Here is a 25,097-nt window from a genome sequence, read left to right on the forward strand (position 1 = left end):
TCTTACTCTTAAGTGGACAGTTGGCACTACCCCGTCACCATTAGTAGCTGCAGTCAGTTCTTCATTGTTAGTGGGCACTGTAGTCAGCAGGCTGCTGTGAGCCATTGTCAGAGGATAGCATCAGAGGCTCTTCTTCTGGCTGATAATTAAGTGGCGCACTGACAAACGGCTTTCATCAGATCCCTCATGTGGAACTGAGAGCATGCGAAGGCTTTCAGGGAGGATAAACCAGAGGACGTCACTTTGCCTCCAATCTTTCATGGCCTTGTGCTGCCTATGCAGTGGAGGAGTAAGGGAGAGAAAAAGAGTCCTGTGTACTGTAGCACAAAAGAAAAGTGCAAGCCTGCGTCGGTCAGACAGCCATACTCAATGTACAGCACTGTGCAATTATTATTTGAACCTCAAGGCTGATATAACTTGTGATGACCTTAGGCGCTGTGTGCATAAGAATAGATAGTGAGTTTAAACCAAAGTGCGCTATTGCGACTATAACCCCCTTAAAACGTATAATGTCCCATCACTACAACCTGATCTTACTCGTCCCCGTTAAAGTCCTGGATCAGTGTGGAGGCTTTATTTTTTTATTTTGCAGGCTCCTCATTTTTTAGACTTTAGTGTTGTGTGTGTGTGTGTGTGTGTTGTGTGTGTGTGTGTGTGTGTGTGTGTGTGTGTGTGTGTGGTGGTGTGTGTGTGTGTGTGTGGTGTGTGTTGTGTGTGTGTGTGTGTGTGTGTGTGTGTGTGTGTGTGTGTGTGTGCGTGCGTGCGTGCCAAACTGTATAAGAAAACGGTGTCTGCTACCTGTAAAGGTGCATTGCAAACTGGTGTCTGTATGCTCTGCCAAGATGGTTTGTAAAACTAACGTTGGCGTATCAGCAGCTAAAGTAGAGGGCCGTGGAGCTGTTAACAGGGTCATTGAGATGAAATGACATGTTGTGATTTACCAGAAATTACCAAATGTAGCGAACTACAAAGCAGTTACCATTAAATATAAAGTATTTAATGATCAGCATGGTGAAGGTCATTTAAAGATTTGCGGTGATGTAGCTGTTAAATATATGTGAGCTAAAGTAAGTTGGTTTTCTAGGTACAGATGCATTTTTTAATGGAAATTCATTCCAAGCATAATACTGAATAAAATGTCAGTTCCACAGTTTAGCCCAAAATTCTCATTTGTTAAATTGAAAACAAAACAAGTTATTTGTCTAATTTCATGTTTGTCATTTGTCACGTAATTTTAATATTTTTTGCAACAGTGGCCCTCTAGAAAAGTACTAATGGGCCCATTTGACCCCTTCCCAGACAATCACACTGGGCTGATTCTTGATTTTGTATTCCCTAGACTTGATTTTAATCTTGCCGTGTCTCAACATTTCTGTTCCAGCCTGTGTTGTATTGACTGGTTTACTGTTTATCTATGTCTATCACTTAATCCTGCCAACTTCCATAGAGGTCTGTGCCCATCATCATTTCTGTTCATTTCTTCTTGGTTCATCGCCAGTGACAACCCTGTTGAAGGTCAGATGTTCTGAAATAATCCACTTAATGGAATAATGCTGCACCGTGCAATAGTGTAGCAACACCAAAGGTTGTACAAAGTGGTTTGTGTGCGGTTTGGCTCTGAGCGAGAGAGTGAGACAGAGTGGGAGAGGCACAAATATCGGCAAAACAGAGACCGACAGTTCTCTAAAGGACTGTGATCAAATAGGGCTCATATGAGTGGCTCAGGGCTTTTGTTGTAGTGTGACCTGCCATTCAGTGTTGCATTAAGTGAATTTTCCCCCCACATCTTTTCAAATCTGCAGAGACCACCTCCCAATTTATGGGGAATGCTCAAATTCCAAACGTAGCATTCAAGTAGAGGCTGTAACCTTGAGTGCACCTAGAAAATAATGCAGAAGATGTTTTTTACCTTGAATTTCTGCAGGTCCATTCCAAGGTTGGCTTTACAGCAACAAAGCAGGTAGGGAAGGGAATGTGCCTGCGTGAGATTGAGTTCAGAACATTTATATTGGAGCTTTTGGTCTCTAACCCCACCTCCTTGGTGCGGCATTCATAAACTTTGTTTATGCCACTAGAGAACTATTGGGATTTTGTTTTGGCTCAGTCTATTGTCTGAGCTCTATAGGATGCAGCATCCCTGGATTACCCTTCAGCAAAATTACTTGGCAGATATAGTTGGTTTGCTTTGCTTTTTTGGTATCAGAATACGCAGGTAAGCTCAACATCTACTTTAACTTTGTTTGCAGATTTCTTTGGTTAATGTGTATCTGTCTTTAGTTAATATATAGACAGCATGGTCTAATAATCTGTAGCTATCAGAGATGTTTTTGCTGTAGACGTGTGTTAGCTTGCTTGTATTTATCTATAATGTCTGAGGTGGCATTCTTCCACTGATGAAGCACATTTTGTACCTGCAGCTTCCCCTATCTCTTTGTTTGCCATTCCTGCAGTTTGAATGTATGGAGCCGGCCTCTGGAAACCTGTGGAAGCTGATACAAACCAGTGACCTCAGTTGTCATCTTTAATTCTTTGATCTCTTTAATTATAGCTCTTTAAAAAACATTTTTTTGGGCTCCTATCACTGATCGCTCTTCTCTTGATAACATGTTCTTTTTGAGTCCACACAACATGTTATGGTTTATCAAGCTAATTTCTTTCTTGCATGTATTGCCCTCATTATATGAGCCTGCCAGTGAGAAATGGGTTTAATTTAGGCAAATGCTCACAGTTGGTGGGGGGGTGGGGGGAAATACAATTTCCCCAAAGTGTCATCTCCTTCTGCGCAAATGGCTGTTGAGTTTTAATTACTATAATACCTCAATGTACAACACAAGATGACCTGGGTCTATATAGCAAAAGTTAGCAATCATTTGATTTTTTTTTGATTGCTCAATTTATTTTTGTCTTTGCATTATGGACATAGACATAGAGCTTTCCTAGCACGGAATAGCAGGTTATTACATTTATGACCGATTTCAACTCTGCACTTATTTTTTTGCGGCAGACAAGTAAACAGTTTTTTATTAAAACTACATACAGGTCATTAAAGTTTAGAGTCTGTGGGATTTAAAACCATGCCAACACATTACTCCTAGATCCCAAAGGAATCAGATCAAACGCCTTTGAAGATAGTTAAGAAAAAGAAAAAAAAGTTGAAAATCATCATAGTTGACTCCATTGTTATTTAAGTGTGGGCTTTGGGTCTTTGGTAGCTTCACTAGATGTGAGACAGCTTTGCGGTGAGTGTTGTCGGACTTCTTGAGTCTGACAGTAGGTTTTTGGTGGGGGAGGGGCCAATGTAGCCAATAAGGCTTAAGTAGCACTAAATAGAATTTAAAAAGGCCTTTCTGTAGGAGCTCAATGTTATTATTTTTTGTCATTGAAACCCAGGGAAACCCACTTACCTACTTTCTCAAGGTTTTTATGTACATGTTGTGAATGTGTGTGGTAAAACAAGAGGTGAGAGTGGTTTTAAGTGTTCATAAAGTGAATGCAGCATCCGGCACTCCTTCATCATCACACAGCAGGCTTTCATCAGTCAGTCAAAAGAGCCTTGTTCTGATGGCCTTAGGGTCACCAGTTTTCTTAGAGCTAACAGGATTAAATGTCCAGTGATTGCACCTGTACGAACTTACCTTTCTCTCCCTGTGTGTGTGTGTGTGTGTCCAATAAAACATTTTTTTTTAAAGCAGTGCCTTGCTGAGCGCATGCAGTGGCATCCCACATGCCTTCCCACACCCACTACAAATAGACAGCGAAGGTGCTACATTCCGTGGCCTCGGTGCAGATCCCCGAGGCTGAGGAGTATGTTCTGTGTTGGTGGGCATGTCACAGGGTCCATTTAAAATAACAAAAGGACTAAAAATATGTGTGTGTGTCTGTCTGTCTGTCTGGTCTGTGTGTCTGTCTGTGTGTCTTTGCTTGCTGGACTCCGTTTTACTGATTATTACTGTCCCCCTTTCTTTAAAATTTAACCGACAAAGAAATTATCAATTGGAGAAATATGGAGATGTTGCGGTTCTCCTTACTCAAGTTGAAATACATTATATGTTTACTATTTTTAAAGCTGATGCAATCAAATACTTGAGAACATGTATATGGTATAAGATTTTTTTAATTGTCGGGGTAATTTGTCGAGGTAAAACACTAGAAGACCATTTGATGTTATTTTCAACACTGTATTGTGATGTTTTGTAGGCCTGCAAAAATTATTTTATTATTTATTTATTATTATTTTCAAGTTTTATTGTCATATGCACAGTAAGAAAACATGTTTCCCTGTACAATGAAATTCTTCCTTTGCTGTCCACAGAATGAGCAGAAACAACGTAAAATCTACAATGTATACTATAAATATACAAAGTAAAACAATTTTAAAAGGCTGAATGTTAAATCTTTACAGTACTAATAAACAGTGCACATTTAAATAGTGCAAGTTATGAATGTGCAAACTGGAGAAATGTAAACAATCGAGTACAGTTATGAGGTGGACCAGGAGTGTGAACTACTATCTGCTGTTTAGGAGTCTGATGACAGTAGGAAAGGAGGAGTTCTTTAGTCTGGTGGTCCTGCATTTAACACTTCTTTACCTCTGTGCTGGGGGTGGGTGGGATCCTTGAGGGTGGAGGCAGCTCTCCTATGGACCCTGCGGTGTTAGATGCTATGCAAAGCGAGCAGTGGAGTCCTGGTGATCTTCCCGGCAGTCTTCACCACTCTCTGCAGGCGTTTGCGGTCCATAGCAGTAGTGCTGCCGTACCACACGGTGATGCAGCTGGTCAAGATGCTCTCAACATGCAGCTTTAGAAGTTGCTGAGGATCTTAGGCAACATGCCAAACTTCCGCAGCCTCCAATGTTCTTCACCCCGTGTCTACTGTGACATCAGTCACTCTTTTTAGTGATACCTACGGTCCGTGTTCATTGACACATACCTAGCCCAAAGGTCTTTCGGTCTTTTTTTCCATTTGGTTGGCTGTTTTACATACTCATTCATTCACTAACCCGCTCAATGGCCAGTTCTTTCTCTCCGTCCCACCTTTCATTCATCTAACAGATTGTGACACAATGTCACCTAAGCTAACCTTGCCTTACCACACTGAGCTTGAGTCTGTGCGTCTTTTTTCCTTTCTCCCTAGACTTGTTCTTAATTGGAAATGTAAATTAAACTCGGGAATGGTTTTAGTTGGAATATTTGCCTTATGAGCAGCTCCTGCAGCAGAGGTCACTGTAATGTTTGACCGCTGCTTCCTGACACCATTCACCATTGCCTATTTTCGAACATACTGCATTTCTAGGTAGAACACTTTGATCACAAAGACGGCAAATCCAGCAGCATTTAAGTTCCCCTCTATTTGGAGTTGAATCTTAACACTTCAAGAGCACCTCTACGTCATTTCATAATCACAGTTGGAATCTTTCACAACTGCCTCTTGTTGTTTGTGTTAGTTGTGGTAAATTTAAGAGTGGGCCATGTGTTGGTTGGTTAGAGCCCCCGCACACTAGAGGCATAAAGTTGCAGGAAGATGGATGAATGTGGGAAAGCCAGCAACCTACAGGAGCATTGATTAATTCACGTTGGACCACAGAGTGACTCTTCCTCTCCCTCGGTTGCTGGTGTTCATCCCTATGTCATAACCGGTATGTGTGCATACGTGTGTCTGTCCCAGCATGCCGAGTTCGCTCCCTTGGGTCCCTGACGGTGTGCACAGGGTGCCTCCTCCTCCCCAGCTGTGAGGAGCAGGGCTCTGACATAGCCTGTCCCTTTAGCTCACTCTGAACGTTTGACACGCCGAGCACAGAGGTCAGCCTGACCTACTTTCCCCTGGCGGCCCTTCTGCTGAGCTGCAGCGCTCCTCAGCAGGGGGGGGCAGCGAGGGCGGAGCTGCTTACGCCTCCACTGCTGTCCTGGTGTGTTAAATCACCGCCATTTCTTAGGAGACACGTACCTGTGTGTGGTGTGTGTGTTGTGTGTGTGTGTGTGTGTGTGTGTGTGTGTGTGTGTGTGTGTGTTGTGTGTGTGTGTGTGGGGTGTGTGTGTGTGTGTGTGTGTGTGTGTGTGTGGGGTGTGTGGTGTGTGTGTGTGTGTGTGGTGTGTTTTTTTTAGGTGTGTAGGAGGCATCCCACATACACACACACAGGCTTGCGCAGAGGTTTGCTATGAGGAGCTCTGTGGGGGATGCAGGTAGATGCTGGGCAGCACTTGGGCAGGACCCCTACAGTGAGCTTTGTCTGACTCAGTTTGTGTATCACTGTTCACACCCTTTGACCTCTTCCACCTACTGCGCTTCCATCTGTACTGTAAATCCACTTATACCCTAATCCTCAATTTAAAGCCTACTCTCCTAAAGCAAATACTTTGTACTCACACAGACTTAGATTATAAATCTAAGGAGCTGCTGCTCAAATGCTGACACATTATTTATAAGTGCAGCAGTAATTGGCCTTAATTTTTCATCAGCCTATCGTTGTCTTGCTCTCCCCTTTCCGTCCTACTCAGCAAATACACTGTGATCTATCAAATATAGCGACTGTCGCTGTCACCATGTTTTCTTTTTCTTCCCCTGCGGCTGTTGTAATATTTTAAAGTCCCCTTTTGTTCTGGTTAATTTCTTTGCCTACAAATGACCCACAGCCTGCTATTGTCACACTACAAATGTGTCTAAAGCAGTGGGAAAAGTTTGTCTGACACAATATGGGATGGTGCGGGCACAGGGCCTGTCAGGAGTAGAAAAAAGCAGGCAGGCAGAGTTCATTAAAAAGTAAACTTCTAATGTAGCGGCAGGCCTTGGCTGCTTGACTGTATCAATGATTTAGGCCCAGCAGAAGGTCCTTAATGGATAGAGCCACCTCTCTGTGCAAGTTCAGCTGCTTCTGTCCGCCTGGCATCAAGTGGCACACATACTTAGACTGTGAAGGGAAAATGGTTTTAAGTACTTACGTGTGTGTATGGCGTTGTACAGCTTGCATCACAGACCTTCCCGCTCAGACACAACCCTGTTAGACATGTCTCAGGGTTTTAAAGTAGCATAGTAGCTGGCTAAATTGAGAGCCTCCTGTCTGTTTGTCACCATCCACTATGCATGATCACATTTTGCGTTCACATTGTTTTATTTAACTGAACTACATGTAAAGTTGAACTGTGACAAACTAAGGCAAGGGACAGAGTGTGGCTGAAAGGAAAAGGCCTCTGTAATGGTGCCTGTGTAAAAGGAGTCAGACTCGGCCTAGGACGAGGAAGAGCATCAATGAGCGGGCAGTGGGCAGGCTCTTTAGTCACGTCTGTGTGTGCTCAAAGTTGGGGTCAATCAGTAAATCCGTTACTCCAAGGGCCACCAGATCACCATTACTTTGCCTGTCTTATAGCATTCGGATTCATGCGTCAGGTCTATGTGACTTTTTCAGATCTGATTCTAAAGATTAGCGTTTTCTGCGTCACAGCATTGCACATTCTTACTTGGAGGGAAAGTGTCTTTATCATGTGGCTGGATTACATTCAGACCACATAAAGTTCTGATCGCAGTACAAGCCTGAGTGCTTCCATATCTAGTTTTGAAGATCCGATAGCAGTGTGACCAAAGTATTTTGTGGTTAGAGACCTTTCCATAAATGTATTCTGGTGTGTAACAGAGGCTGTAATGCTAGATAATGTTTTGTGTGGCCATTGTAAAACTTAAAATAAACTAGAGCTAAAACAATTGTTCAATGAATCAATTAGTCAATGGACAGAACATATATTTAATTATAATCCAATAATCATTGCATTTTTAATCAAATATGAAGATGAATTTAATAGTTTTGAATTGAATAGCTCTAGTTGACATAATGTGCTCTCTGTACTTGGACATTTTTCCCTCTTTTGACATGTTGTAGACTAAATTATTAATCAGTTAATCAACAAATAATTGACAGATTTAATGATAATTCAAATAATTGCCGGTAAGATAGACACATTTTAAATCTTCTTTTGAATCTTCCGTTTTGTGTCAATTTTATTTTGATTCCTGACAATGTTGTGTGTAGGCGTACAACAGCCTGCTTGTACACGACTTGTATGAATATGTGTCTCCTATTACCCCTGTCTTTTATATTTTGTGCTGTTGTCTTTCTGTATGGATTAAATTTCCGAAGTTCAGGTGTGTGTGAGTGATACTCCACCCAAAAAATCTTTTAAGTATCAAACAGATGCTATAGTTCTCTTGAATCTGTGTCAGTTATATTGGGTTACAATGGTAGTGAGACAAAAAGTGTCAAAATGTCGATGTATGTTACAAACACACAGAAAAGCTATTTACGCTCCCCCAAGAACATTTGTAGGCTTTTGACTTAACACTATTCAATTTTACATCATCTTGGACCTTTATTATTACTATAGAGAACGCCTAATAAGCTTGGAGACAACACTTACTATTAGGGCTGCACGATTATGGCCAAAATGATAATCACGATTATTTTGATCAATATTTTGATCGCGATTATTCTCACGATTACTTGTTTATTTTAACCAAAACAAATTGTATTGTCACATAGGCTATTTATAACTGCGAGAGGGAGTGTGATGGACGCTACTCACAGAGAGACGGCTGACTCATTTTGAACGGGTCCAGCACGGGTCGAATGGCGGATACACACGGCGTGTGTATGAAACGTCTGTATCTTCACTGCGCTGCATTTTTATGAACTATGATATTCTCCCAATGGGTCACATCTCTGGTCCAGGTCCAGCAGCTCCGTCTCACGCTGTTACTCTACCAACTGAAGTTAGTTGCATTCAGTAACTTTTCTGTGTTGTTCGCCATGGCGGCCGCGATACCAGAGTTACCAGCGGAAACACTGGTACAAATACTGGTTTGCCCCTCATACTTAACAATATACAGCTGTGTTAAAAATTAAAACTGTAGTCAAATGTCAGAAGTTTGGACCGGCGCTGTGTGGCGGGGCTGCGTGGAGAGTAGACGAGAGAGAGAGAGTAGAGGAGAGATCCCACACAGGCACGGCTTTACAGACGAAATGGTCACGTAACGCAAAATTAAACCATATCCATATAAACAGCGCCGGTGCATCCTAGAGGAGCTAACAGCTAACAGACGCTACTAGCTAACAGCTAACAGACGCTAACTAGCGCCAACTAGCACTGGTCACCGCTGTTGTCTGAAAAACAACAAACGGGACAAAATGTTGCGTTTACTGGCAAACTGGTAAACCTAAAGACCGACGTATAACCGACTGCTATCTGTTGAGTTTTCCTCCCGTTACTCTGTCCTTTGTGACTGTCTACATCTAGAAACTAAGCTGCACGGTCCAGGAACAACTGACTGGCTCATGATCAGACAGTAGATAGCGGGATCAAACGCAAATTTGATCGTGGGAAGTCAAAATCGTGATCGCGATTAAAATTCGATTAATTGTGCAGCCCTACTTACTATAGTGAAATAATTATTTGATTATTTACACATCACAGCCCAGGTCAAGACATTTTATTCTTCTGGCAAGGTTTTCCAAGTAAAATCATTTTCTTTAAATAAAAAAACAGTTTAAGAAAACTTTAAAATGTTTCATGAATTACATTTATTCACAAATAAAAAAGCTATGACCAACAGTTCACTGTATAATGGTAGTGAAAACCCTGCATTTATTTTTGTAGGTGATTTTGTCCAAAGTGACATGAAATTAAAGTTTATACAATAAATTCAACCTTGAGGGGAGCCAGAGTTCAGTGTCATCAAACATTTAAAATGCAACCCTATTAAACAAACAATACTTGGAACATAAGTGAGTCTCTAGCCGGTGTGTCAAGGTGTAGTCTGAAAAGTTGGGTTTGAATGACCAGTTTCCTTTGCTGCACTGCAGGCTAGCCCCAGAGTCTTAAACTTGAACTTGATGAGAGCTGTCACAGAGAGCCGATGTTGTGAACAAATTTTGTCTCATCCATTTGTGTAACATGAATTCTTTGTGAAAATCATACTGCATACTTTTTGCAACCTTCTTTCAAGCCTATGGGGAGGATTGTTTGATACACAAAAGATAGACTTTGGGTTGAGTTTCACTTTCAGAAAATGTTCCCTTCTGGCACAAGAACTGGATTTAGTTCTGATTGTGGCGCCAGTTTTCCCCTCTATATTATCTGTCGGAGAACGGTGTTTGACTACTTTTGGATTGCATTGGCATTTCAAAGTGATTTAACCAGAGAGATTGACAGCATTACAACAAGACTGCCATTATCATCCCTCATGTGGTATAATTGCTTATACTGTTGAATAAGCAGCTCCCATTTTTTGCACTTGGGGGTCTCTCTCTCTCTCTGCCTCTCTCCTTATCTTCTGCATCCGTTAAACTGATCAGAGAATCCTACAGCTTTTTAGTGCGGCCATCTGTCAATACCACTCCATAAAGTGGAGTGGAGAAACGTGTGCATCCATTGGTTTTTGTAAGCCCTCAGCTGGCCTACCTCCAGCTGCTTCTGAGGGCCTTGCTGTAGCTGGTTAACCCAGACCTGGAGTATCGCTCTCCAGCCCTTGTGGCTACTTCAGCCCACCTCGCCTCCCCAATGGGGAAGCTGGATGAACCTCCCTCTTCACTGCTGTGGAGTAGCTTGTAACACTGTAATGAGTTAACTTTCAGAATGATCTACATAATTTATTTCCTGCCCACACAGGAGCTCACTGGAGCATTAATTAATATCAGGCCCTGGTATCAGCAACCATCCCAGTGTGGGATTCCTTCTGGCTCCTATTTTTGGCACCCAAGGAACTCGATATGTTGTGCAACCAGAATGCAGTTTGTTGGACATTGATGAAAGATATTGGTTCCTGGTGGCTTTGTACACAGATTGCGCTCTTGTGTATATGTGTGAGAAGTGAAATCTGGACACAGTTGCAGGCCAGATCTCACGCCACTGACCTCGTTGACAGGAGCTCCGACTAAACCTAAATGATACATGCCAACAAGTTGTTTACCCTTGTTGCTGCTGGCAGCGATGTTCGCCACACTCAAGTACTACAGACTTGTTTGTGTAATCTGATTTTTTTGATGTGTTAACTCACCTCGCCACCTTTCTCTTTCTGTCTGTTCTCCCCCACAGAACTCAATACGGCACAATCTGTCATTGAACAAGTGTTTTCTCAAAGTGCCTCGCTCCAAAGATGACCCAGGAAAGGTGAGACTTTTAATACATGAATTTGATTATTACCTCAGAAGAATATATGTAATTATGAAGAGAGAAACAAGTACAAATAGAAGAATATGTTCAGTTTAGTTTGTCAGCTGACAGAATCCACTGTTACGACATTTATTTTGGTGTGTTAATGCTATCTCTGGTGGAAAAATGTTACCTTTGAATGGCTGCCAGGACTCTGACAGTCTGGAAATGCATGGTATGCTCGTAATCTATTATGACCATCCCACCCCCGAAGAATTGTATTTAAAATGTAAGGAGAGACTAGTTTGTTGGACCAACACAGACAGCAGATGTTGCTCATGGAAAAAAAAGTCAGACTGGTAGAGATGGGGCCGTAACAGGTTAGAAGTCAGGTCATTTCCAGAATATTGCATCCCTGAAGTATTTACTTAAGGTGAACCTGAACCTACTGAGGAAAAAATGTATTTGCTCTCTGCTCAGCTCCCTATTTTCTTCTCTGTTAAAGGGCATATAGTCCAACATGTTAATTTGACATTTGAATCTCAGTAGGACCACCAAAAGTTGCTTTATCAACCCGATTTACATCACAATCTGTAGTGACATCAACCTAAGTAATGTACCTTGTTCCACTGAGTAGTTCATGAACAAGAAGCCCATAGGGCTATTAATCTGATGGCATGCATAGGTCTAACCATATGTAGCCTAACCCAGATTTTATCCCAGCACTGTTGGAGCATAAGCTACATATGCTTAGGGAAGCACACAAATAATTACACACACACACATGTACACAACGACACATGCATGAAGAGCTACGCCTAGCTGTGTAGAGTATGGGGACTGAATGCTAATTTCATGTTTTGCTGTAATCCTCTGATATTGACACTCCTGGGAGCTGCTCCACTAAATACAAAATAATCTATTGCTGTATGGATCCCATTCCAAATGCATGGCCAACATGCTCGCATCCTTAATGTTTAATTTGGAATTTTCCTCACTCCCTTCCCCCCGAAGACAACTTCAAAGAGGCGCTAGCCGCTCTTGATATGTTGCATCAATATTGTAATGTGGCAGGAATATGAGAACTGCTGGTTGGATGAGATAGGAGAGTCATGTCGCTCTCTGCCTGACTCTCTCTCTCTCTCTCTCTCTCTCTCTCTCTCTCTCTCTCTCTCTCCTCGCTCTGAGATGGTGTTAGAGATGACAGTTGGTATTGTACATACACACCCCGTCTACCTTGGAGGTAGAAATGCAGCCTCTGAAGGCTACCGTTATATATATATATATATATATATATATATATATATATTGGTCCTCATAATTTGGTCTGGAGTTGCCAGGATAACCAATGTACTTGATGTGTTTGTCCTTCCTATATTTACACACAAAAGGGGAACTAGATGACTAAATGCATGTTAATGTATGAAAATGAGCTGCGTCATTTACGGGAAGAGAGCAGGTAGAGTACATCTCTTATCAGGATCTGTTTTTTTTTTTTTTGTCAAACAATCTTTACAGCCTCCTTTGTTTTATGGCTGCAGAGGATATTGTGGCTTTGCCCCAGACTCCACAGGCACACTTTGCTAGGCATTTCTACAGTATATTGCAAGATAGTTGTGAATAATTTACTGACTCTTTATATGTTTCCCTACCAACTCTCTTGGGGTGGGTGTAGGGAAATGCAGAAACACCCCTCCCATGAGGGTTGACTTAATGTCCCCCCCCAATTAAAATAAATGCCACCATCTCCTTTGTTTCTGTGGCTCCTAATTTTGAAACATCTTCATCTGCACCCCTGCATTTAACCCCTGCATCTTAACACATAGACACCTTTTCTCACCTTTACATACATTCTTCAGTTAAGCTTCTTGTAAAAACATGGGGTGGGTAATGAGGTTTCTGCTGCATTTTACTGTAGCCTACATCAATATGAGATGTTTCTTTATCTTTGGTGGATTGTGCTGTGAATTATTCTCCCCTCTGAGGAAAATGTTAATTGACCCCAAAGCCTCACACATATTAAAGCTTATAATTTTAACCCCCCTGACAAATATAGGCCAATCCTGCCTTTTCATTTTAACAATTGCAGCAGTTGTGTATGCGAGCTGTAAAAAAAACCCAAACAGATCTGTTTGCTTTAACAAGAACAGGCTGTTATGCAGTAGTTATTGTATAGATACTTGAGATACAGCTTTTTCTATGGCCTCTCCTGTTGTTCAAAGAATTTCTCATGGTTATAACATTTATTCTCTCTGCTAGGGAAGTCATTTTAAAGGTCCTGATGTCACTTTATCTGGACAATTCAAATTTTATCAGGGGTCACATGAAATATTTATAAAATAAATTCAGGACTTGCGGGGCCTTTAGGTTAAAAAATCTGTACTGTGTTTCTGTTGACTTCGAAAAAGAAAACCATTGGAAAAATAAATTAAATGGGGCCGAATGCAAAGATAAATAATGCAGCCGGGTTGTGGAATTGCAAGCTGCAGCCCCAGAGCCAGCCCTCTCCTTGATTAGCCTTGCTCAGACCTTAGAAGAAAGCAGCACGGCAGGGCTAGTGCTGCCTCGATTCATGGTCTGAGACTGTGGAGCCTTCATCCTTGGCAACAGTGCTCAGACTCAGTACCAGAGGCTGAGGAAGTACAGCTTCAGAAAAGGCTTAGCATTTCACCACCACCAGCTGCCCTCACCAGCCTCTCATTGAGAAGCAGCCGCAGAGGAGGAAAAGCCAAGCCTTTCTTTCTAACAAAGCCCACCCACACGCCGCACAAACTCCCAGCTATAAACTCAGCTAAAGGCTTGGGCTGATAGGACAGACTTGAGCAGATGAGGCCTCCGATTTCTAAATAATGTTATACCAATGAAAGATCTGATGCTTCTGTTCTGTCATGTCAGAGAGGAAAGTCTCAGTCCATTGCATACATACATCATAGGGATGTCACATTAAAAAAGCAGTATGTTATATTAGCTCACAGGTCTTTCTTGTGTCTGCAGGGCTCTTATTGGGCCATCGACACCAACCCAAAGGAGGATGCCTTGCCTACACGGCCAAAGAAGAGGCCGCGGTCAGGAGAGCGGGTGAGTCTGATGACAGACACTCTGTATATTCCCAAGAAAACAAATTTCTGTACATATGCATATGTTCCTCTACTACAGCTTCTGCCTCCATCTCTACTTGGTTCAATATTCATCTTTGCCTCTGTCTCTCTGTTTTTGCCTTAGTTTTCTTTTCTTTTCGCCCTCCTTTCTCTCCCACACTTTCTCTACTACATGCAGACACACACATACATACACACACACACACACACACGCTCACAGACTCAGTAGGAGTTCATATCCAGACTTTATGTAACTGCCTTTCCAAGCTGCTTTGCTAGCCTGTCATGAAGTGGGGTCCTTATTAATAAACTATGCCCGAGGCAGCCATTACATACATTACATTCTGCACTCACTTTTTTTTTAACAAACATCAATTAATGCAGAGCTGTATGCGTCGGCTATTCTGAGCGGGAGCTTTTGTCTTTAATTATGGATGAGTTTCGTCCAGCGCTACGTACAGCTGCACAGGTTTTAGTGAGCTACTCAGATTGACCTGGCCCTGGGGCATCCCGACACAGAGCGCTCGTCTACTTCTTCCCCACAATGTGTCTGACCAGAGGCTTTGAGGAAGGGAGGATCCTGTTAGTCTGGCAAGGCAGACTCCTGTGCGCACACGCCAATTCAAGCCATTGTCTTTACCACACAAGCACAGAGACTACATACAACTTAACATGGTCTTCATGTAGTTGCCCTGCAACATCAAAATACTATCACATTCATTCACAAACAGCATCTCTTTGCTGCGGTGAACTTCTATGCACACAACAAATGTAAAGGTACAGGAAAAACATTGTTTTTAATATGCAACTCTGCCAACAGTTTCAACTAAAGCTCTCCTGATGCAGCTCTGTTCATTTGAGCATGACACAAAAGAATGTACCAAGTGAAGAGTGTGTTTTCTGTAGGACACATGCGCTGTGCTCACCCCCCCAATGCCTACAAGGCATTCCATTAACAGTCTCAGACATTGAAATTGAGAGTTTGTGAAATCTCATTTATGTTTATCATGAATTAAAAATGGTATTGTTGGCAGACAATCCTCTTACAGTAAGCAGTTTTGTGAGACAGGCATGGCAGAGTTATCTCTCACAACAGCGCGCCTATACAGCAAGACGAGTGCGTGTGTGCGTGCGTGCTTATACTGTATGCGTGTTTAGGTGGGAGATGGGGGCGAGGGGGGTGGGGGAGGGGAGGACTGTCTCCATCGTCTCAGAAAGCACAGTTCAAATGTGACCTAAATAAAGGTGTTGCTCTGTCAAATGACAATAGTTCTGGTTTATTTTTTTGCATTGTTCAGATGAATATCTATCTATCTGGTCTGAGCAGAGGATTTGTCACAAATATAATACAGGTCGCTCCTTGCAATCTGCAGTGGGATCTCATATGTTTGATAATTAGATAGTATTGAATTTTTATTATAATTTTTTTGTCTGCCTCCACACCCCGCCCCCAACCCCCACAGGCTTCTACGCCGTACAGCCTGGAGTCGGAGTCTTTGGGGATGGAGTGTATGATCTCTGGAAGTGCCTCTCCAACACTGGCAATCAACACTGTGACTAACAAGGTACTACAGCCAGCCATCCAGCCTCCAGCTCCAACACACACCTGGCTACACGGCTGCACCCTGACCCCACCCACTTCTCCAACCACCTACAGCACTATTCCCCACAGAGAGAGGAGCACTCTAGTGGAGGGGAGAGACACACACACACACACACACACACACACACACACACACACACACACACACACACACACACGCTCATATGCCTAAAGCTTCTCTGCAATGCAACCCACACCAAAATACACAACTATCTGCACTGCAGCACTTTTTTCCTCTACAAAAACAGGCAGCAGGCTCTTGTTATCTTCAGCACAGAAATATGATGCTCACACTGATACTTAGCACTTTGCAACCTGATAGACCTTACACAGTCCCGTGCATATGTGCAGTAGAATAGACCAAATGCTGCATAGGATTTCTGTATTCGTACCTGTAGCGGAGGTTTTCACCCAGAGTCTTGTTTCTCACTCTGTGACCACATTACGCTGCCAAGCTATAGGTGAGCTGCTGGTTTCTTCTGTTCTCTTTTTTTTTTTTTTTTTTAATATGTGTAAAAGCTAGGAACCACTTGTACATCACAGAGCAAAGCTACAGGGATTGCTAGCTGTTAGCTGTGAGTGTCTCGTGCACTCTGAAATTTAAATAGGCTTTTTAACCTTAAGCTCTCATCCTCTGGGCCCAGCTCTCAGGTGTACTTTTAAAAAGCCTACAAGAGTTGCTTAATCATTTGCTGCAAGCATTACAAAAAACGTTTAATGTTAAAAGTAGTGTTCACATAAAAGGGGTGGTGTGTGTGTGTGTGTGTGTGTGTGTGTGTGTGTGTGTGTGGTGTGTGTGTGTGTGTGTGTGTGTGTGTGTGTGTGTGTGGTGTGTGTGTGTGTGTGTGTGGTGTGTGGTGTGTGTGTGTGTGTGTGTGTGAGAGACGGAGGCTTTAAAGTCTGAGCATATGTCGGTGTGTGTTATAACTTGTGTGTACATGTATGTAGAGTATGTTACAGAGTTTGTTTTGATGAGTATGTCAGTGGCGATTAGCTTGGGGCTGTTTTTATAGAGAACATGCAGTTTGTCATGCTGTAGCAGACATATTCATGGTCCTAAGTGTGAGGAAAGATGACCCCTTTTTTCTCTGATTGCTACAAACAAGCACTTGCCACAGCACCAGTCTCCACCAGCAGTGACTGCATAATAAAGCACCTAATGTAGAGAGCTGACAGCTTAGAGTTTGGACACCTGCCATGAAATACCTCCAGTCAAATAACTCAGAAGAGCAACAATCAGAAAACATGTCTGCTGTGTTATTCCAAGAACTGCTGACGTTTTGTGACAAGAACTTGATTGTGACAAAAACTGTTACAGAGGTGAAGTGAACAGAAGACAAAGTGAAATAGCAACAGATCTGAGGCCCTAACTCCTCGGAGAGACCTTGTTTCTCCCTGACTTACACTGTAAACACATGACAGGCCACGCCTCTTTCGGTGCAGTGTGCCAAGCCACAGGAATTCCCTCTCTGGTTTTCTCTCTCCCTTTCTACTCAGTAACTCCATCATTCCCGCCTTCTCAGATAGACCAATGGGAGACGCTGGCAGGGCAACTACTGAACCAGCAGGAATCTCTTTTTCTCTTCTGTAGGACATTCCTTACAAGATTGCCCCCCCCCCCTCTTTTTGGTGTGCTTTTCTCACGTAGACTCCGATTTTTCTCTCCCACCCCCTAAAGGTTGTGTTCTTAGGCGGCCTTAAACATTGGCATGAATGTGATGAAACTCTGGCACTCAAGTGTGATCATGAAGGGAAAGGGGATTGTTGGAAGTGTTTGCTGATGAATAGTCTTCTCTCTCTTCCTCTCATATCTCTTCCTTCTCTCTTCCTCTTCGTGTCTGTTCAATCTTGCATGCAGGGATTGTACTGGCATTGTTGGAGACACCTGAGTCAATCTTACTTTGATTTCATAATCCATGTCTCATGCTCCAGATTATGCTCCAATGTAAAAGACACCTCTGGCTTTTTACTTAATTCACTGCTAAGAATAGAACTCTGATTCGCTTGCCTATACACAGTATTTACTGTGGAGCAGCTTCTGCCTGTATGAGCATGCTTGCCTGCGTGCGTGCGTGTGTGCGTGTGTTTGTGTCTCTGTGTCAGTGCTTGCTTGAGTGGGTGTCTTCACTCAGGGGACTCGGGTCTGCGTAAACCACAGAGCAGTGAGGTTTTGAAATCATCACATTTTATTGGTAAGTAGAGTAAAAATAGATTGCAGTGAGAGACTTAAGGTTAAAAGCCTGGTTTATGACTTCATTACACAAAACATTTATATTTCTGTGGTGCGCTGTTTTTGATTAGCATTGTGTAGTATTGTGTTGATTTTTGTAGACGTGCTTAAGCCTTCAGTCTTAGCTGCTCATTGAGTTCCCCTTCACACTAATGAACACTGGAGCCAAGCCCACACTGAGTGGAGGAAGGCTAGAGTTGCCTAATGAGCTTCTCTTACTACCCCCTATTCTCTTCTCCCTCAGCCTCGCCCCTCTTCCCTATTTATTTTTTTATCGCAGTATTTCTATCTTGTTCTACTAGCTCAGGAGCCAAGCTCCATATTAAAAGCTTAATATGATCGGACACCCTCACTCTGTATGTGTGTGTCCTGGAGTCGTACCAGCATGTCAGAGCTGCCTGGGTTTCCTTGCCTTCTTGTGGCCTCTTTGGTAGCTCGCTGTGCCTCAGCGGAAGCACAAGAGCCTTCAGTCCACTGCTGTTACTGAGAGACAGGGTGCTGGTCAGGGCTCGGCCAGTCGGCCTGCCTGAAGGCTGCTGCCACTGCTGTCTCATTGTGCTGAACACAGAGCCCACTCTGTTCCACTCACAGTGATGAGCAGAAGCCACCATGCTGCGCTCAGTCATGGCCGGACACACACAAACGCATGCACACAGACAGATCTTTGAATGCCAGGCCCTCTTCCACTGCGACACAGTCATTGCATTGCTGCCGTTCCTTTTTCAAAATACAAAACACATGGACTATTCTCTTTGGGTATAATTATAATCCATTATCTGGATCATTCTTTTTACTATTGTCTTGTCTGATGGTGCACTTTATTTGGGAAGGGTGGGAAGGCTAAACCTGGTTAGACGATAATTAATATTGTTGTCCTGAAGTGCTTCGGCTAGTTTTGCTGCTATATTGAAAGGTCAGTGTCTCGACTGCACTGAAATCCTTTTGTGAGTTGTCCCAATCGGATTTGCGCTCGGTGAGCAGATGTGGCTGACATCGCCAGTAGTGTGACCTTTAGTCATAGGAATGTCTCAGCTGTCTCCAGTCCTCTTCACACGTTCAGCTTGAACCCCTTAATGACTTTGTTGGGTGTTCAGCAGCACCCTTTGTCTCTTACCCACACTTAAAAAAGAAGTGAAAAGCAAGTACTCTGCTATTATGACATGTCATTGCATGCAGCAAACACATGCTCATGCTTTACATTTCCATACTAAATTACATTGTTTAACTACAGACCAACATTATCTCAGAGGAATGCTGACATGCTCTACCATCAGCAAGAATGGAGATGACAGTGTGTCTTTGAGAAAATGAGCTAATGTACATGTATGTGTTTCAGGTGGCGTTGTACAACACAGACCAGGAAGGGAGCGATAGTCCAAGAAGCAGCCTTAACAACAGCCTGTCTGATCAGAGTCTGGCTTCCGTCAATCTCAACAGTGTTGGCAGTGTGCACAGCTATACACCGGTAAGATCACGGACCACTTTTCATATTTTTAGAGGTCTCATTCATTTGTCAATCTACATTTTGCATTGGTACAAAGAACAAATAAAGTCCTGCTGTAGCCTCTTTCGCCTTTCCGTAAATATACTGTTGCCTTGCTGTTCTTTAAAGGATGCTGGTAATTCTGCTTGTCAATGTTGCAGCTCACAAATGTCCCTTAGTTTCCTATTTGTAAGAAGGATATTTACAGTATATAAATGCTGTGTAGTTGATGATTTGTTTAGCACTAAGCGCTTAGGCCAAATGATAAATTCTCATTTTATCCACATTTTTCAAGCTGTGGGGGAGCCACTATCACTAAATGAATGGGAATGAAACACTGCCAGACTTAGAAAGCGTACTGTACCCCATATTTCATCTGATCAGAAAGCCCCAGGAGGTTCTCTTCAGAGGAGCCAACCGTAGACAGCAATAGACCGAGGTTCAATGTGGACATGTGCTAGAGTACAACATCAGGAAAGGGGTTAAAGGGAACAGAGAAAAATGTGCACGCTCCTGGAAGCCAGACAAAGAAAAGCGCTTCCTCTGATGTCCTCCCACCAGAGATGCCCCCTCTTTGGTGTGGTCCTCCTGCATCCTAGAGTGCTCACTGCTCCAGGCGCTGGGCATCGATCGTCTCAGCCTGATGGATGTGCTTTCTCTCACAGCCAAAGCAGCAGCTCACAGTAAACACTCTGGCTTTATTATCACCTCTTCACTCTTACCCAAGCCAGACAGTGAGCTGTGCACTTCAGCAGCCTGCCCACATCTTGGAAGAGGAAGATGTTATGATCAAAAAATTGGACGTGACCTTTCTTGTAATGCTAGCCCCACAGTTGACATGTCAGGTCCTGCTTTGTGAAATAGCAATGGTTTTCGCATCGCTGCCCTTGCTGTGATGAATCTCGTAGACAAACTCATTGCTGAAGGGAACGCTGCTTGCTGTCTCACACCTCGGGGCAGTGCATAACATTGACTGCCCACACAAATGCATGGATAAAATGGCTGCTTATTTGTACAAGGTATTGCTATTGATTTTGTTTTAAATACATTTTGCTTGGCCACCAGAGTATTGGGTTTGTGTCCATTTGAGTTGGTCTGTTAATGTTATGTGAGCCAAGGCGGTAAGCACTAACCTGTCGAAGTCTGTGATTGTTCTTCACATGCTGTGTGACTCTCTTCAGAAAGAAACATTATTACAGTGGCTCCTCAGAAGACTCGGAAGACTCGTCCTCAAATTTGACTTGTGTGTTTGCTGCGTACGTTTAAATAAACCACAAATTTTGCATTAAATGTTCTAGAGGTTTTCTGTTTATGCGGCGCCATGACCAGATGAGCATTGTGGGTATCTTTTGAAAAGTATGTATATTATGTATGTGAATGTTTAAACATTATAGTGCGCTCCTCTTAGCATCAGTAGTCCCTGTAGCCTGTGGTGCAGATGTAGCAGAACTGTAGCCAGTCAAAGTACTATGACAAAAATCTATCGCAAGTTAATCATTAAACATTATCAAATTTTGCACTCACTGTTGCATTTTGTTTTTGTAAACCTTTAGCTTTCTTTCTCTCCTCATCTCTCCAGGTGACCAGTCACCCCGAGCCTGTGTCCCAGTCTATGAGCCTCCAGCAGCCCCCACAGTCCCAGTACAACATGCCAGACAGGGACAAGCAGCTCCTGTTCTCTGAATTTGAAGATCTCAGTGCCTCCTTTCGCAGCCTTTACAAGTCCGTTTTTGAGCAGTCCTTCAGCCAACAAGGTGAGTGGCCTCGTAGGATCATCAAGTGGAAGCTTCATTCATCAAGAAGCCATCAGAACGATTTTCCTAATGTTGGTTTGTTCTTAACAGCTGGGGCTATAGAGAGTCTTTAGGCACTAATTAGGTTTACACTGAATTGAGCAGGTATTCAACAGGCTGACTCGCCTGTAGTGCAAATCTATACTGAGTATTCTCATGGTCTTTTGCTAGGGTAATGTGGAAAAGGCCTAATTTAATATTCAGAAGCAGAGTCTGAAAGCTCATCTTAAATATTTCATTAGAGGTTGTAAAGAAATCTTACTACATTCATTTAATGGTTAATTCAGAATTGATACACTATCCCCTTTGCTTTGTATTTTTCAAATTACATGAAAGTTTTCTGTGTCTCGTCATGTTATAAATGTTTACTCATGTACCGGTAGGCTGTTTCATCAGAGGAGTGGAGGAGGTGGCAGTCAGCCCAAGTCCTCAGTAAATTTGTTGGATTTGAGGTTCATTTGTCATAATGACAGGGAATTTGTATGATATAATACATAGTAGCGGATAGAGCACAGCTTTCCAAAAGCCTGTGAGTCCCTGCAGAACAAAATGCATTTTTGCTTGTAATCTGATTGACTGATAAACAAAGAGCACTTGACAAGCGGGTTATGAGCAAAGAAGTTTCTGTGTATAACCTACTTTCACAAATCAAATGCATTTCATGCTGATGTTTTCAAAGAGTTCCTCTCCTTTAATCTATCATCTATGTTGCATTAGTTCAAAGTTGTTACCTTTTTTTATGCGCATAAAAGTGAAATCTCTTAGTCAGACAAGCTCTAGCAATTAAAAAGCGTAAATAATCGAGCTAGAGGATTTCACACTCTGCCGCTGTAGACAGTGAGCTAATTCACTGGCTTTGATAATAGGTAATGAGCTCGCATTATTATTCTGGTGCCGCGTTAATTGCTTTCTGTATTTCCCTGGTTGGACAATGGGCTTTCTGCACAGATAAGAGGTGCACCTTTGTCACCCCTGCAGTGAGTGTTACGTGCCGATTGTGGAGGTGCAGGGCTAGAGTCAGCTCTAAAAGCACTCCAGTGATAGGTTTACTGTGCCAAAGCTGTGAAGGACGGGGCCTCTTATGACCACTCCCTGCCACTCACATGATTGCAGTTGGGTGTGCAGATGTTCATGCTCCAGTCATGTCCGCTAAATAGCCGTCCAGCCGCACAATGAATTTGTCAAAGACAATCCAGAGCTGTGTAGCTGGAGAGACGACGGCAGCTCAGGCTCTTGAACCTCAGAGATGCAACTGATGCTGAGTCATTCCCTGGTACAACAAAATGGCAGCGGGTCTGTAAAGAAGTGTAGAACTACTTAAACATTGGAGGCCCATATCCCATTATTCAGAAAATAAGATGTTGAGAGATATGTAAGTAGCTATTTTTTTGTGTTATACATGTGACGACCCTGGCTATCTGTGTGTTTGTGCATTAAGTGTATCATACAAATACACCTCAGTCTGAAGCCATGTGACTGACACTTGTGTTGGAAGTATTAGTTTCATTCCAGGGCTTCAATTAAATATATTTTAATATTCATATTGCCTTTTCTGTAGTTAAAACCAGTTCAGAACCTATTTAATTCACAATGACAATTAACCGAGAAAAGCAGTAAATCTTGAGTAGCTTAAACTAGCAAGTGTTGGCTTTGTCCTTGTCCTTGATAAACAATTAGTGAACAATTTCATTATCGATTAATTGTTTGAACCATTTTTCATGCAAAAACGCAAAGTTACTAGCATGTTCCAGCTTCTTCAGTGTGAGAATTTGCTGATTTTATTCCTTCTTTTTTATAATTGTATTTTAAATATTTTGGTGGTTTTGACTGTTTGTAAGACAAAGTAAGATGTTTATAGATGTCACCTTGGGCTCTGTGATGGTCATTTTAATTATTTTAAGACCTTTTATAGACAAAGAAACATCAATTAATTGGGCATATAATTGCCAAAGAATCGATAATGAATTGTTAGTTGCAGCACTATCAATGGTCAAAATTGTTGATAATGTACATCATTTTCTTTCGTTCGACAAATTTGCCATTGACCATTTGTTTCAGCACTATTACAAGCTTTGTGTTGCTGTGTTTTGTTTCCCAGGTCTGATGGGCATACCGTCAGATTCCTCCCAGCAGACCCACACCTCCTGCTCCTATCAGCACTCCCCCAGTGGCAACATTAGCACTCAGAACAGCATGTCAAACAACCAACCCAACAGCCACCCCAACAGCCACTCCGCCAACAGTGGCCAGGTGCCCCTGTCCCATCCTGCCCAAGCGCACCCAGGCCACGGCTCGCCCCACGCACAGCACCTCCCACAGCACGGCGGTCCCCACAGCCAACACACCCAGCACAGCCAACACAGTCAACACCCCCAGCACGCTGCGCACTCTCAGCACGGGCAGCACCCATCGCAGCACCCGTCCCACGGCCAGCACCCACAGCAACACACGCCACACCCCTCCCAACACACGCAGCACAGCCAGCACCCTGCTCAACACGGACAGCAGCATCAGAGCCTCTCCCACCAGCCCCATCCTACCCAGCAACAGATGGCCTGCAACCCAGGTAAGACCCTCTGTCTGCCGTTGTCTTCGCCGTGTTGTTTTCTCTGTGTTGTTTCCTCCTCATCACGTTCATCACACAGACACATGTAAACAAAGACATGTTCACAGCTGAATATGGTTATGTATCCGTCGTCATAAAGCATTTAGAAATTGTTATAGGTGCTAAACAGTAAATCATCATCTGATTTATTATCTAGGGTGTTGTGAGAACAAAGCAATGCTGCATCCAGTGATTTCAGCAGCTCTTACAGAGTTGACTGGCTCCTCCTAGTGGCTGCAACACAGAGCTCAACTGTTTAAAAACCTGATAAACTGTTCTATTTAGTGCTACCTTCTCATTTATTTGGCACTACAACTGCCTACACAGCTATATGAAAATGGTTTCACCTGGTTTATTTCCTAACCCACAGTATATAACAATACCAGCAGCAATTATTTTGCAGTTGCCCATAAATGATGTAATTGGGACTAAATTTGTATTTGTCCCAGGAGTGAACTTGGTGTTAGAACCAAAATTACCTGTATCCTTTAAAGTCTCATATCTTGTAATGTTACAGATAGTATGCTGTGTGTTTGTTGCAGGTTTACTGTCTGACTGGTACCCAAATCTGGATGCACTGAAAGAAAGCTGTCGTATTGCTAGCAGCTATAACTGGGCTGATGTCGACCTTTCACCTTTCCAAGGTGCGGTTTGGACACTACAAATAGACTTTGTTGCATTACCAAATAATGGTTATGTATTGTATTTGATTTATTTGTCCGATTTAAGATTTTTCTAGATTACAGAAGAAACAAAACATTTAAAGCCAGGAGCTGATAGTAGAGTACTGCCCCAGCTTTTGATTGAGTGCTGAAGTGTTGACACTGTGGAGTTGATTACGAGTTTAATTAAACTGAGCTCTTCAATTAAATAACACTGCATTCAAGTTTAATTACCAAAACACCGAGCTCAGCAGGTCAGTTTATCCAATTACAGTCTAGGATTGCAAGGTAGGATGTTTTTTAAATATCACCCTATGAAGGTTACCGACATAATGAATATATATTGCAACCAAAAGTTTTTGCTTCGCGTTTGTAAATTAGTTTCTCATTTAATAAATTTATGGTCTTTGGATAGTCGGCTGGTGCAGTTTCATACATTTCATTGTCACAAAGGCATTTTAGTGCAGCCAGATACTGTCACTCTGATAGTT

The 25,097-nt window shown here is 42.7% G+C and overlaps 1 protein-coding gene across 3 annotated transcripts in view; it reads left to right on the top strand.

The window, feature by feature from the left end:
- foxj3 (forkhead box J3) overlaps nucleotides 1-25,097 on the top strand; it is a 76,725-nt gene that overhangs the window by 45,788 nt on the left and 5,840 nt on the right. The window contains exons 3-10 of one of the 3 annotated variants that reach the window (XM_032512488.1): nucleotides 1,925-1,960; nucleotides 11,076-11,150; nucleotides 14,127-14,210; nucleotides 15,694-15,795; nucleotides 19,400-19,528; nucleotides 21,126-21,300; nucleotides 23,438-23,905; nucleotides 24,487-24,588. In XM_032512488.1, coding sequence (XP_032368379.1) covers nucleotides 1,925-1,960; nucleotides 11,076-11,150; nucleotides 14,127-14,210; nucleotides 15,694-15,795; nucleotides 19,400-19,528; nucleotides 21,126-21,300; nucleotides 23,438-23,905; nucleotides 24,487-24,588 — 1,171 coding nt within the window. The remainder of the gene's footprint in view (nucleotides 1-1,924; nucleotides 1,961-11,075; nucleotides 11,151-14,126; nucleotides 14,211-15,693; nucleotides 15,796-19,399; nucleotides 19,529-21,125; nucleotides 21,301-23,437; nucleotides 23,906-24,486; nucleotides 24,589-25,097) is intronic. The other 2 variants (XM_032512490.1, XM_032512489.1) reach the window with 2 other exon arrangements.

This window comes from Etheostoma spectabile, chromosome 4 (assembly GCF_008692095.1).
Source record: "Etheostoma spectabile isolate EspeVRDwgs_2016 chromosome 4, UIUC_Espe_1.0, whole genome shotgun sequence".
Lineage (NCBI taxonomy): Eukaryota > Metazoa > Chordata > Actinopteri > Perciformes > Percidae > Etheostoma > Etheostoma spectabile.